The sequence below is a fragment of the Labrus bergylta genome, chromosome 1 (genome assembly GCF_963930695.1).
Source record: "Labrus bergylta chromosome 1, fLabBer1.1, whole genome shotgun sequence".
NCBI classification, from domain to species: Eukaryota; Metazoa; Chordata; class Actinopteri; order Labriformes; family Labridae; genus Labrus; species Labrus bergylta.
This window is the reverse complement of record NC_089195.1, coordinates 29,798,461-29,813,640: the sequence shown is the minus strand read 5'-3', so window position 1 is coordinate 29,813,640 and position 15,180 is coordinate 29,798,461. Positions and strand designations below refer to the sequence as shown.

Here is a 15,180-nt window from a genome sequence, read left to right as displayed (position 1 = left end):
TTCCCTCTTTTTGAGGTCAGTGCTACAGTAGCTCTATTTAATTCCTACTCTGTGAGAGACACTGTACTTTTCAATGTTGTTCCCCTGTGAGAGGCCAAGTCTGAGGGTCACAGCCTGAGGCTGTGTCCAACCGCCTTCCTGTCTGAGATCAGCCTCATACAAACATTTCCCCAAACAAGATACTGTACTGTGCTGTGTGTCTTTAGCTTATTCTTCCTTCTGAAGAGTAAAGCCCTTACTCTGCTGCCCTTCAATCCTTATAATCCACAACTCAAAGCAGTCTAAAAAAGGAAGGGAATTGTCGGAAGGTGTCTAAAAAAGGAGAAGTATTGAAATAAAAGTCTTTCATTGGAAAACACATTCTGACGTACATGAAATGTGACTGTGGTCATTCGTCAAGGTTACAGAGCTCTACAGCTTTCAGGAAGGCGTAACAGCCATTGTTTTACTGAAAAGAAATGAATGTATTCTGTCCTACACATTTACAGAAACAGAAAGAAACACATGCTGCTCAGGGTCTCTCATCCAAAACTATCACACCATAGTTTGATGAATTGTAAAAGTAGTATGGGATCATGGGAGTTGTCGTCTGTGTTGTAACGCTGCCACCATTACAGATAAAAATCCATATGTCCCACACATAAATCATGTTCAGGGACTTGGTCAGACTAGAGATTCATACAAGTTATGTCATTTCATTCCAATGGAATTGCTGCAAATTAAGTTCGCTAATGTTAACAGTAAGTGCCACTCTCCGAGAATCTTCTGCTGTTTCACCGCACAGTTAGATGCGCCCATTGTTTTTGGAAACATTTGGGATAAAACACCACAAAGTAATCATGTTAGGGCTGTGTGTGTGTGTGTATCAGAAAGCATGTGACCATACATGGTATCATGATGAATGAATCAACAAACTGTGTGGTATTTTATGACATATTGCATCCTTTGTGACTCAGCCTGTGTTCTTCATTTTAACATTAGCATTATTTTGTTAATGAGGGAGAGAGCTCAAAGTCTGAAGACTAACTTCAGACTAACGCCCAATAGACAGAGGCTGAAGTCCTTGAGTGCCCCAGGTTCGATTCCCACCCTTGGTGCAATGCCGCATCATCTCTTCCTGGTTTCCTTGTCTATCCACAGTCCACTTTAAGCTCCTGTGAGGAGGTGTGGTGTAATCCTTGTCTCTTTGCTGATCTTGTCCTGTACATATGAAGGTACTGCTATCTGACAAAAACAGCCTTCTTCTGATAATGAAACGTATCACTGAAGGGGCATATTTGTTGTGCTTTAAATCACCTCTTCTGAAACCTCTCTCATGGAGCAGTAAGGCATTATAAATTACACTAAATTGGTCAGTCTTGTTTTTTATGGCCTTGTTTGCTTTTGCTGGTAGCTTAGTGATGATTGGCTAATAATCAAGTTCTGATTACGATGTTGGCTTCTCACGATCATAAAAACAAGAAAATGGAGATGATTACTGCGCTGCATATCGTGTTCTGTACATTTTGTCCATAGTTGCTTTTGTCATGTGTAGCTGTCAAAGTATTCAACGCAATTAATCGCTTAATTTCTACTTTTATTTTGAAGTAAAGTATGACCTTCAGGTAGATCGGAGGTTGCATTGTTAAATTAACCACGGGAAAGGGACCTCGTTACGGATGAAAAACTAAACGAAAAACAGCTCAAAGGAACAGTAAAAAAGTGAAATGCTTTATTTCACGAGGTTGATATTACTTTGGACTCATCAACTGGGCTGTCTAGCAGTTATTTAAAGTGAAACATTGAAAGAAGCAGCAGTGTCGCTCTTTTCTTTCTATGCGACTACAGGGAGACACTGCAGAGAATTATCCATGTTACTCCTTAAAGGATAATATAGCATGACATTAATCGCGATTAAAATCAATTAATTTCAGACCTTAATAACGTTTAACTAGTTAATGCTGACAGCACAATTTTTACTACTACATATTATTATTTTTATATATATCTTTATTTTTTATTTTAAATTATTGAACTCTTAAGTTTAGGAGGAACAAAGAAAATGTAAACATAAAATATTTTCAGGTAGATTGAAATGTTAGCGATGGATCTGTGATTTTCACCTGCTAAGGCAGTGACCAAGAAAATATTATGACATCTTCGTACTGAGACATAAAGGAGCTTTTCTCTGCAAAGCAGAGGGAGTGACACTGTGGTAGGCTTAAACGTAGTAAAGTTTGACGCAGTACAATTTAGAAACATACCCCTCCTCCTCCTTTTGACTTTTCTGTGTCTAATGACAGAAGAACAGAGAGGAGAGGCAGAGACAAGGACAAAGTGTGTTTGTAGTTTGAAGTAGTTTCAGAGTATCAAGCAGTGAAAGCAGAAGGCAGAGGAAGAAGGGGTTGATGAATGGAGGGGGGCTAAGCAAAACAGAGAGGTCTGTTGTTAGTGGACAGAGAGCAGACTCAGCTCTCATGGCAGGATGATTAAAAACAAGGAGACACTTGAAGCTAGAGGGTGAGAAAACACGGTGTGTGGATGCTGATGATGGTCAGAGAGAGGAGTAGAAACAGCCAGTTTGTTGTCATTAGTAAAGCGGAATTAAACCTGCTTATTGTGATGAGATAGATTTGATGTGTGTTCAGTTTTTTTCTAGCTCACAAAAATGATTTTGAGCACCATGTGTTACCAAGGTTGGTAGCATGATCATGATGTTTATGCCCTATGAAACTATTCAAAAAAAACATATTAACCAGTATCCAGTAGTGCAGTACATCATGCTCTGTGTTTATGTCCTGTGTGATCTCTTATCTTCAGTCTTTAAAGTAAATTTATACACAGGAGAAGTTTCTTGTTATCCTGACCTGAGCTGTTTAACTGTTCATGATGAACGTAAATAAACAGAGAAAAAATAAAAGGGCCTGGAAGAGTTTTTTTTTTTTTAGATTTTTAAAACATTTAATGTCACAGGAAAACGTCACACATGGAGTCTGTTCATGTTGATAGGACACGTGTCTCTTACTGTTAGTCTGGGAGCATATTCATCGGTTGTTTGCAGGTTAACAGCCCTGAGGCCTAGAGGAAGGTTTCTGTGATTCAGATTTGTGATGAACAAAACAAACCTGTCATGAACAAGTAGAAGCTTTCGTTCTCCTTTTTTGTAACTTCCTTATCTCTTATTCTTTTTATCCCCATTCTTGGTGAAGTAGTTCTTGACGTTGAAGATCAAGGTCTAATGTTTAGCCAGTTGTGTGACATCTTTTTTTTTTTTTTTTTTTAACAAAAGCTCTATTCAGACAGCACAATGTTTATGCCCCTGGGTTTTCTTTTGTGACTTTCCTTTAATATGAATGTTACAGAGGCATAATGGGATCCCCCATTCTCTCTCCCCACTTGGATAGCTGTCCTATCAAATAAAGAAAAAAGACAGAAAAATATCTGTAAAGAAAATGTATACTGTTATAATAATAATAATAATGAAGAGGTTTAGTTTTTAAAGCACTTTACATTTTAAGCTAATCTAAAAGTGATACAGAGTAAAAACAACAACAGGAGCATAAAACATAGGAAGAAAAAGTAAATGAAGCTACATCAAAAGATGAAGTCACTATTAAGAGTTTCAACAGTTTGTCACTTGTAGTTGTGTACAAAATTCAAAGAATTTATTCAAACTCAGCACTTTATTCAGTGAAATACTATTTATGTCATAGTTTAAACCACAGCGCTGTTGTTTTGCCACCTTCAACAACAAAAAATGAACTTCCTTTGTTAAAGTGTTAAGCAGATAAAATCACGCTGAGCAGCTCACAGTTCAGATTGAACAAAGCACAACATGTAAGGCAGATACTGTTTTGATAAATGAGCAGAAGTTAGCACACCTCATGCCGATGCAAGACACAGCATGACCTGCCTGGAAGTCATTTGTGTGCGTGTGCGTGTGTGTGCGCGCGTGTGTGTGTGTGTGTGTCACATAGACTGCAGATTTAGTTGCTGCTCACTCAGGCATCTCCCACTGATGATATCACTGATGTGACTCAACCACTGCTTCTGCTTTGCTTGTCTACTTCCTCCTTTTTGTTCCTTGGATTGGTTCACTACCAGTATACAGTGTGGGTTTCAAACTGGGCCAGCAGTAGAAGGAGTGTGTGTGTGTCTGTGTCTGTGTGTCTGTGTGTCTGTGTGTCTGTGTGTGTGTCTGTGTGTGTGTGTGTGTGTGTGTGTGTGTGTGTGTGTGTGTGTGTGTTGTCAGACAAAGAATTGAATCCTTCTTGTTGATGATGTTATGACTTTGTAACACAATACTTTCATCATACATGAACAATACCACAAAAACTCAAACTATCTCAGACTTATACTTGGTTCTTGTTATTTCTCTGTGTGTTACGGTTGTATTTATTTGCATAGAGGAAGTCGTCCTTGGAAGTAGCCTGGGAAATGTCGATGAATCTTTGAAGACTTCAGATACTTTCAAAGTAGAAACTAAAGTAAGAAAAAACCTGTTTGCAGCTTTGACTTTTGATCTGTTTTATTTTGACTTGCAGCAGGACAATTCTCCAGGGTTCAGTCTGCCTTACTGCATCTGATGAGTTATTTTGTACGGGATGAGACAGCAGCTTCCTTTGTGTAATCACCTTTAGTTGCAGTCTTGATGTTGCAACAGCTATCGGTAAAAGGCTGCACAGTGAAACACAATAGAGGTCATCAGGATGCTGAAAGGCAGCATTGAAAAGGTTCACTGATACTTTTGTAACATGTTGTGCAATGAGATGCAATAGTTGCAGGTTTTGCACTGTTTTGCTGATGCTTTTGTTTAAACTTTGATCGTTGTTACATGCTGGATTAAGGTTGTCAAAGTTTTACATACTTCAGAACTTCTTCTGTAATGATCGTTGGCATCATAAACTACCTGAGCTTTTAAAACTACAGATTTTCAGACATATTTTCAACCAAAAGTTGCCGCCTTAAAGGTCCCATATTATACCTTTACTGGTTTTATATGCTCTTTAGTGTGTTTTCCAAGTGTCCTGTGCATGTTTAGGCACATCTATTTGCATAAACGCGGCTTCTCCTACGTCCTCCTGTTAGCTGTAGCATTAGCTGCATGTAACGCGGTTCTAGCCCCCCTTGAAAATTTTTTTGCCAGTGTGACGTCTTGTCAGTGTGATATCACTGATCTAAGCCCATTGGCTCGTTGTGGCAAGCCCAGCAGCTCATGTTGCACGCCCATTAACTAAGGTGCTAATGTATTTGCTACCCTCGGACGGAGCCAGTGGCTGCATTCCCAATATGGTAAAAGGGGCGGGACATTTCTGAGAACCGTGCTGAGTGACTGACCAATTACGGAGCTGACAGGCCGACCAATCAGATCAGACTGAGCGCAGCCTTAGAGAGAGAGTCAGAAGCGAGCCAGTGCATGGAGCGGCAGTACATGAAAACAGACACTTTTTTATAACTTCAGCTATTTTGAACATACTTCAGTAGGTATGTAGATTAAATATACAAACCCCAAAAAGGGCATAATATGACCTCTTTAAAGCTGTACTCATGCTAGGAAATCCATACCGTGCTCAAACATGTTTGACCCCCAAAGTCCAGTTTGTTTGACTAGTGTTAGTGATCCATACCACGCTCGAGCACGGTACACTTCCTTGGTCCTGGTTTGTTTGGAAAAGGTGTGTTAATGGAGCGATAAGAGGGATGGGGCTGCACACAGTGGGTGCCCCTGTGCGGTCAGGAGTTTGTTACCTTGCTCAAGGGCATCTCAGCAGTACTCAGGAAGTAAACTGGCTCCACCTGGCTACCAGACCAATTTCTATACTTTGGTCCGTTCAGTTACCGTACCAGAAGTGCCTAATGACTGAGCTACTGCTGCCCCAAACTGGCATCAGTAATGTGTCAGGCTGCTTAAATGGTCATGGAAATCCTCTGTATTACTCATGGAAAGAGTTTTCATGGAAATGGATTTTTTGTCTGAGCAAGAGTCCTGACTTACATTACATCCTTTCTAGGCTGTCCTCATTCAACCCGTAGTGTCTGCTTATCAGCAGGGCCCACATGGAGTAAAAAAAAAAAAGAAAGAAAAACAGAACATCTGCACCACAAAATGAGGAGTAAACGTCTTGTTTGGATTGAGAATTATTGCATTTACTTTCAGAAGCTATCAGATTTTACATAGCGGCTAAGGCCTCAATCTTATGGTAAACGTTCAGGAATCCAAGAGCAACAAAGCTTTTCTCCGTTTTATTCTGTTTTTCTTTCTGCTTTTCTTTTCCTTTAGACCGGCTGTGAGGTTTAAAAACGAGTGTTTACATAGATTACATAAAGTACATTCACAGCCAAGTAACACACAGTCTCAATTTATTGCATTTCCTGAATAAAGTTTATGAACGGCTATAACTGTGTACAATCTCTCACTAGAAAGGAAACTTTTTCAACTTTAAAATGAACTGCTATATTTGAGTCTTGGATCCAAGTGGGATTTCAGCCAGAGGCACACAGTGTGTTAGAAGGGAAAGTGAGGCAGAGCTTGGCCTCTGTCGTCCGGTCTACTACTATGGAACTACAATTGTTGTTAGAATTGAGTTGATATTAAAAGATGCAGAGTTAGTGTGACCCTAAATTTATTTAACCGCAATCAATCAGCAGAACTGCCTGTGTCCTACTCCCTATTCCTGACATACCAAGAAGATGAAAGACACTGACTGAGCCTTCTCCAGAAAATAATAAATGTCATTTTGCCTCACAAGTAAAAATCCGACTTCAGTTTAGGAGACCACGAACAACAGGTCAAATGACCGATCTCGATGAGTTTAAAGCTTCTAATATGTAGCCATACTTTACTCTTTTATCATGCATTTACAAAGTGTTTTGTTACAATTATACAAGTTTTGATCTCCTGCTTGCTATCACTCCAGGTTCCCGAGATCATCAGTACGTTGAGGCAGGCTGGCAAGAGCTCTGCACGCAGCGATGACATCACCAGCATTTCCAACAAAACTTCCACTGGAGGCCGTGATCCCTCTGAAACAAGCTTCTCTTCTCACTCTACAAAGACAACCTCTGTGGCACCACCTTGTGTCGTTTCTCCATCAACATTCTCCAAGAAGTTTGAGGTGCTGTTCTGCGGCCGTGTGAGTGTTGCTCACAAGAAAGCCCCTCCTGCCCTTATTGACGAATGCATCGAGAAGTTTAGCCAGTTGCATGGCTCAGGGACGGCTGATAAAGGAGAAGATAGAGAGAGATTGGTGGGTGGGCTGAGGAGGGCTCTAGCCCAGCAATCCAATGGACTTGGGAGTGGTCCAGTTGGGAATAATGCTGCAGGGAGCCCGACCACAGGGAAGCGTCCTGTCCTGTTTAAAAAAGACCCCAGCTTTCCCTGTCTGCAGGCCCTGGATGAGAATGGACTTTCACCTGAGATCTCCAACAACAACACTATTGATGCACACGCCCACTCTGCTGGAGTACAGCCCACCAGCCTGCAGGAGAACAGGACCATGCTGTTTACGGTACGGACTTTCATGAGTGTACATGCACACAGCCCTGATAATAACTCTGCTTCAATTTTTAGTTCTCTGTATTTACACTGCAAAAAAACTCAAATTGTACCAAGTGTCACTCTCATCTATTAGTCAGAATATCTCATTACACCTACTGTAAACCATATTCATCTGACAAGTCAAAGTGTAACACCTTCATGTAGAAATTACAAGATTGCAAGATTATTTATTTTGTATTGATGTGAAGAGATTATAACAGATAGACTGCAAAAAACAACTCTTATTTATCTTAATTTTAAGTCAAAATATCTCATTTCATTTAATATAAGCCAACATTTTCCTGACAACTCCAGGTATAACATATTTCGCCAAAATATACGTAACTAGAGTAAAATGAGGCCTTAATTGCTTTTTGAAGTAAAAATCTTCCAGTGCAGCAAGAAAAAAAATGTTATGAATCAATACTGCATGACATGAATCTCTAATTTCATTAACTTAAAATGTAAATTTGTCCTGCTGCACTGAAAGCAAATATGAATTATTACATGCAACGTATGGCTTATTTTTGGCCTGTTATATTCAGAAAAACATATGACTTGTCAGGTGACTGTAATGAGATATTTGGACTAGAAATGAAGACAAATACAGCTGGTAAGACACATTTTTTCAGTTCAACAGTCATGATCTCATTATGATCAATTCTTAATAAGAGAAACTGAAAAATGTTTTTCTCTGATGAACCCTGTGACAGTGGTAAAATAGTTCTGAGTTTTGCAGCAGTCTTCTTTCTCTGTATATGCAGAGACAGTCGAGGATAGGCTTTGTCTTTTACATTTATTATGTGTCTTATATTTAAAGCTGCAGAGAGAGATGCTTTTCTTAGCATGAAGGAGGGGACTATTGAAATATTTATGGTTAACTATTTCAGATTGAACAGCATTGCTACTCATTAAGGCGCACTACTCATTATTTTAAAAGCCCACGACTTTCAGAGGAAATTCTTGAGTGTGAGTTCTTTCAATTCATCCATATTCATATCGGTTCACTTCTTTGCGATAAGAAAAGTACTCAGCAGTGCAGTATCATTTTTGATCCCTGAAATAACAAGTCCTCATTCACAGTTTCTCATGAAGGACTCAGAGGGGGGAGAACAAAAGCGAGGCAAAGATAAAAAATCCCCCAAATGACTCAGCAAGAGCAGATGCTGACTGCTGCTCAAAGTGAGCTCAAGTCCCGCTCCCCTTCATTCACCTTTCATCTGACCTCTGGGACCTCCTGCCATGAGGACGTTTCCTGTTTGTCACCCACACAGGAAATGGTGACCACTGGCACAGGAATCGCTGGGGTCTGTCTCTGCTCCTCTCAGCAAATACAGAAATGTTGTTGACATTGATGATACATCCTGCTGCTGAAATGAATAGTCGACAAAATAACCTCATCCCCGTGACATCATCCCTTTTAAATGTGTCAGAAAAAATTAAATCCCCTATTTTTTCGTCAGAAGTAGTCGATTATGTGAGTCATATTTAAATCCATTAAGGGGAACTTCAGTCATAGTGCTCACAGAACTTGAAGACAGGGATTTAAAGGATGTGAGATCCTTGATTTATTGAGAATCCCATGTTGAGGTTAAGCAGTGATAGTGACTCATGCTCTAATGTTAGTTTGAACGGGGTTATCCCATTAAGGGGAACGGTACTAAAATTAACCGGTACTTTTTGAAAAGAGAGGAATTGAAACTGCAACTTGAGAACGAAGTCGACCATTCAGACTGTCTTGCCATTAGATATATATTTTTACAGTATAAATGACAAAACATAGGTCAATGCTGATTTTCTTTGTGAAAAAGTAGAACCTGGATCATAATGAGTTAATGCTGTGGGCTTCTCATTGCTGTCTCTACAACACCACAAAATCCTCACCACACAAACTGACCAAAGCACTCATTTAAAACTTCAAGCCTGTGAGTCCACCTGCACATACAGAGTCTAAGAACTTTGTGTTTGTTTTTGTTTAAGGTGGGGAGGTCTCAGATCTTTTTGGTCAGTCCAGACACGAAGAAGGTCGCGATAGAGAAGAGTTTCAGAGAAATCTCCTTCTGCTCACAGGTATGAGACTTCAAGTTTCTACCCCTACATGTCTGTTAAGTTTTTGTTTTTGTTTTTTGGCCCCTTCTAAATCCAAAAAAAACCTCCCAATCCCTTCTCTCCAGGGTATTCGTCACGTGGATCACTTTGGCCTCATTTGCAGGGAGACAGTGGAAGGAGGCAGCTGCCACTTTGTTTGCTATGTGTTCCAGTGCACCGACGAATCACTGGTGAGAGACACAGAGAGAAGCGGAGAACAGGGAATAAATGCACTTATGTGAAGAAAACACCAGAATACATTTTCATTTTTTTCTCTGCCTCTATCCAGTTAGCCGTTCCAGATAAACATTTCTGTTAGTACAGTTCATTAACTTAATTTATCCTTTATAATCACATCTAGACATTCATGTTTATACAGTGCACACATACAGGGGGAGACAGCCGGGCCCTTACCAGACTATGAGCTCCCTTCTTCAGCCTTCATTCTCTTGTTCCAGCCCCTCTTCCGCCCTGGAGGTGTGGACTTTGTGAAATTTTGTTGAGAACCAGAGGATGACAGGGGGAGATTATTAAAGTATGTGTATAACTTAAAAGTAAATTTTCTTATAATTTTATGTTCTCAACAGTACATTTAGATTATTTTTCCAATATATTTTTGGGGGCATTTTTGCCTTTATTTGAATAGTACAGCTGAAGAAAGGGGGTAAACGTTGGGAGGAGAGAGAGGGGGATGACATGCAACAAAGGGCCGAGGTCTTATTCAAACCCACGGCCACTGCAACAAGACTAAAGCCTCTGTACATGAGGTGCGCAAATAGACCTTCATTCTGTTGAACTTTTTGTATTCTTACAATTTCTATACTGGACGATATTGAATAAGTGCAAAGACCCTGATTTCCCACATTCATTGACATGGAGATGAGTTTTTCTAATCTGTGTCCTCTGTATTGGAATACAGTTTGTAAATGCCATATGATGATATTGACAGAAACAATTCAGAAGTATTGTGTTTTACTCTTACAGGTGGATGAGATCATGTTGACCTTGAAGCAGGCGTTCTCTGTGGCAGCGCTGCAGCAGAATGCAAAGACCCAGAGCCAGCAGTGTGACAGCTGCCCCATGCAGCAGCTCCACAGGCTGTGTGAGAGGATAGAAGGTACAGTAAGAAACCTGCCCTGGGCACCTTGACATTACAGGTCAAAAACCAAGGACCATTACAGACTTGAATTAGTTAAATGTTTTTCTGCTTAGACATCACACTTCTGCAAGTGTACTATTCAGATTTATACACCAGGAGGATCGTGATAAAGATGTTAAATTCTGCATTCTTCTCTCTATTAAACATTTTTAAAGCAAGTTGACACTCGATGTGAATGTGCTGGATACTGATATTTTCATTTAATGTTACAAAGTCTGCTTTCTGTACATGGTAAATGGACTTGAGCTTGTATAGCTCTTTTCTAGTCTTCTGACTGCTCAAAGCGTTTTTACACTGCAGGTCACACCGACACATTCACACACTGATGGCAGAGGTTTTAAAGTAAAGTGACCATCAGAAGTAACTATTACCATTTATACACATTCATACACCGCTGTGACAGAGCATACTTGTGTGTTGAAGTACTCAAGTTAAATTGCAAGTTCAGATTGCTGCTGTGTTTACCACGTTGCCCAAAATTACACATACATATATTAAGTAGTTACACAGTGTATGTATATGTGAGATGTAACTGTCTGTTGGCTACATTTCTTTTAGGGCTACATCCATCTAAAACCAAGCTGGAGCTTCAGCGGCACTTGGCCACTCTGGACAACCAGGAGCAGGCTGCAGTGTTTGAAAGCACCATGGTAATGTCATGAGTCTTCTCTTTTCTGTCGTTAGCACCCTCAGGGCTATGTGTGAATTCTTAGAGTTCACTTAGAGATCACTGCAGATGGAAACAAACTAGTCAGTCTGTGATTATAGCAAGCTGAACATGACTGAATCACTGCAGAATCATGAGTTTTTCATGTGGGACTTGTGTTGACGCACTGATCTGTCTGCATTCATAACCCTTTAATACATTTCACATTTCTGCCAACTCATCTCTCTGCTCCCTCTGGTGATGAACTGCATCCTGCTCTTTATTACTTTGTCTGCACTTCAGTCTCTTTCTGTATAACACAAGTGGATTAGCTTGTGGGAGTCAAACTATTTAACTTTTAACAATGGCTCACTTATTAATGGAGCAATGTTAATACAGATTGTTGTTCACTTAAAGGAAGGGTCCTTAAAGTCGATTGCCCTCAAATATGTCCTCAAGACTCTGCTGGCCTCTGCAGGTGATGTTGCTGAACTGCAAATCTATAACGGTGCCGAATGGTTGCCTATCTAAACATAATAACAGAATTTCAAAGCTTTACTTTTGTTAGTTTTGAAACAATAGTTTTGATCATTAAAGAGTAAGAATCTGGGTGTACTCATTGTTCAACCAATCATCACATATAACTGTTTTAGTCTTCTGACTGTTGAAGGATGATCTTCATTCAGCTTGTCTGAAATGTACGCACCCTGTAGCAAAAAGTACAGCTCGGAGCTGGTTATGAAACAGACTCAAATCAATACTGATGCCTCTTTATGAGCTAGATATTCAGAGACATGACTGATTATTTCTTTATCGCTATTTTTAATGCCTGTTTCTGCTGTTGCAGGGTAGATGTCAGATGAGGTGATTTACACCAGGCTACTGAAGCAGCCTTTGTTTACATTTCCTCTGGCAAAGATTCACAGTTAGTGGGAGGGTTGACTGTTAAAAATAAGCAGGAAGAACCCTAACCCTCTTAAAACACTTCTTAGGCAATGGAGAGACCAACATAAGAATTAGAGCTACCACGTTGTCAACAGGGGACGTCGGGGTTGACAGAAACTGAAAGTTCCTCAATGGACCTTTAAAAAAAAAAAAATCTAATTTGGACCATTTTCAAGTCAACATTATCATATCTCACTTATTTGTCAAGGTGAAAAAACAACCTGTGTATTTTGTGTCTTTATTTCAGAGGGCCCGTCCTAAGAGCGATCAGGAAGAGAACGAGTTGGTGATGGCCTCTTTGAGGAATCTGTACGAGGAGAGGCAGAGGAGCCATAAGCACACACTGTCTGGAGACAGCAAACAGGTAACTGTCACACATCTCTTATGCACACTGAACCACTACTGTACCCGCTTTCCTGTCTCGATTGCTTTTATGTCCCACATTTCCTCAAAAGTGAACAACAGGTAAATGACTGAATTGTTCTGTATGTAGAGATAATTGGGGGAACTTTTTTTTTATTAATAAACTATCTCCCTGTGTGTCTCCATGTGTGTGTAGGCGTGTGAGGAGGCAGCTCCAGCCCCGGTGGAGGCTCAGCAGCAGAGTAGCAGTCGGCAGCGGCTTGAACAGTTCAAGAGCCGAGCCAAGCGCTCTCTCACTGAGTCCCTGGAGGGGATCTGGAAGGTAGCAGCTCTCTTTCATGCTCAGTGTTTAGTCAGCAATGCTCAAGATTGCACTTACATGCAGTTTCCATTTGTAACCCAACTTTTAAAAACAGGATTTTCAGTAATTATTCTTTTCACAATCACAACTCTGAAATGAATTCTGTAATTATGAGATACTGGTCCTTGAAACACTGTCCTGGTTTGTGACTTTTGATCTATGTAAAAGTCAGATACTGCGTAAGCTCAGTGTGTGGGTGTTTTCTTTTTGCAGGGAAGCAGCAAGGCCAGAGCTCAGAGGGACAATAGTTTAGGAAGTGACAGCGGCTCTTCTGTCAGTGCGGTCACCAACAGCCCCGAGCAGTCCAGTCTAGATGAGCCCTCGCCTACCTACTCCCACCTGCGACCCACCAGCCCACTCAGGTACAAACCACCGCTCTGACTCATATCTTTTGGCAGAACAGTCAGTGCTTAAAGGTCAGACCTGCCCTATTTATTTAACTATGATTTCATGAGGGGGGAGGATTGAAAAGAGTGCTTGAAAGAAGCTGTTTTTGGTTCATATTTTATTTAATTTAAACCTCAGATATACGCTTTTGATGGTAAATAAGACGAGACAAAGTGATCTAAGTGAGGTCTTGAACTCCCCCTGCTGGAGAGGTTATTCATTTATTCATAGATCTGGTTGGACACAGAGGGGGAGTTAATTTAAAGCCTCCTGTATGTGGATATTATTTCCCAAACATCATTTGAATGATACATTTATAGATTAGATACAGTATCTTTATTTCAAACATATTAATAAGAAATTGAGTTGAATAAATTATAAAAAATTAAAAAAAGCATTGAACAATATGAAAGTCAAACCGAAACATCAGCCACCATTTTCAACACAAAACAAAAAGTAGGATGATGTTTACACTTATACTCTTTATCCTTCGCAACAACTATAACACAATTATCTCCCAGTGTCCCTTTTAATTGTATATTAATTAATATGGTAAAATAAAAATCTCTTATTTCATCGGTTATGAATTTGTTTTCTAAAGCTTGCGACAATTTGGGGCCTGATTTGCCCCCCAAAAGATCGGCGGGCATCGCCTGATTCAAAGCCTTTATCCGATTTTTTTTTTGTCAGAAGAATCCGTGTTGTGTCACCATTATTTTACTGCTACCGATGGATTCTGAGCCTCCCCAATCTGAAATCGTAAATATGCCTCCTGGTCAGACTGCCTCTGACGGATTACCCACAGCGAACAATGAGAGCGAGCAGACTTGGAATCGTCACTAACCGGATGTTGCAACAACTGACCATCAGCTCGCTTTTCAAAACACACAGCAGGAGAGCCAGCTGACGATTTCGATTGCCCTCCATGTTTGTTTTTCTTTTGAAGTCACGCACATTTCTGTGAGATCTTGTGTCTGTGAAACCTTAGTACAAACAGGTGTGGTGTCTCCAGGTCTGGCCGAGTCATCTAGTGGCATCTACTCTTCCCAATGGGTTTTGGGAAGATTATATATAGTATTCAAAATCGGTCTAACCTGTCATTTAAAATCGCTTAAGATTTGAAAATCATCCTGTGTGTGGCCAGCTTAACATGGCAGTTGTTACAAAACCAGAACTGTCTTAATTTAAGCAACAGAACAGTATCTTAATATATTGATTGTTTGAACCATGCTAACTTTTTAAAAGACCTTATACATCAAGGAAGTGAATTGAAAGAAACCTCTGACTTCTTGGCTTTGGATGCCGTACAGGTAACGATGTCGTCTGTCTCCCCTCATATACTGTCCCTGTCATCTTCAGGTGTCACAACTCAACAGGAGACCTGAAGCACCTTGACTCTTCTCTCCGCCTGTCTCCCTCCACCTCCTCTTTACCCGATGACGCTCAGCCCTCGGGCTTCCGCAGACGCGCCAGCACCTTCAGCCACCCTCCCACCCCCTCCTCAGCAGAGTACTCACCGCTGCACACACTAAATCACTCTCCACAAGAGCCCACTGCAAATACCAAGCCAAAGCTGGTACGACACTACTCCGTCAGCACCGATACTCCCCACCAGAGCAAGTAAGTGGACTGTGTGTGTCTCTGTTTGATTTGATGTGATTCCATAAAGTGAATCAAAGAAAGATGAAGTTGAACTTAATTGGTTATGCGTAGAA

General features: G+C 40.5%; 1 protein-coding gene across 4 annotated transcripts in view; it reads left to right on the top strand.

Moving 5' to 3' along the window:
* The window catches only part of tbc1d1 (TBC1 (tre-2/USP6, BUB2, cdc16) domain family, member 1), a 47,366-nt gene that overhangs the window by 9,625 nt on the left and 22,561 nt on the right, over nucleotides 1-15,180 (top strand). For all 4 annotated transcript variants that reach the window (XM_065958835.1, XM_020641869.3, XM_065958840.1 and 1 more), the window contains 9 exons: nucleotides 6,897-7,487; nucleotides 9,497-9,586; nucleotides 9,691-9,795; nucleotides 10,589-10,721; nucleotides 11,322-11,413; nucleotides 12,602-12,718; nucleotides 12,914-13,039; nucleotides 13,292-13,440; nucleotides 14,825-15,085. In XM_065958835.1, coding sequence (XP_065814907.1) covers nucleotides 6,897-7,487; nucleotides 9,497-9,586; nucleotides 9,691-9,795; nucleotides 10,589-10,721; nucleotides 11,322-11,413; nucleotides 12,602-12,718; nucleotides 12,914-13,039; nucleotides 13,292-13,440; nucleotides 14,825-15,085 — 1,664 coding nt within the window. The remainder of the gene's footprint in view (nucleotides 1-6,896; nucleotides 7,488-9,496; nucleotides 9,587-9,690; nucleotides 9,796-10,588; nucleotides 10,722-11,321; nucleotides 11,414-12,601; nucleotides 12,719-12,913; nucleotides 13,040-13,291; nucleotides 13,441-14,824; nucleotides 15,086-15,180) is intronic.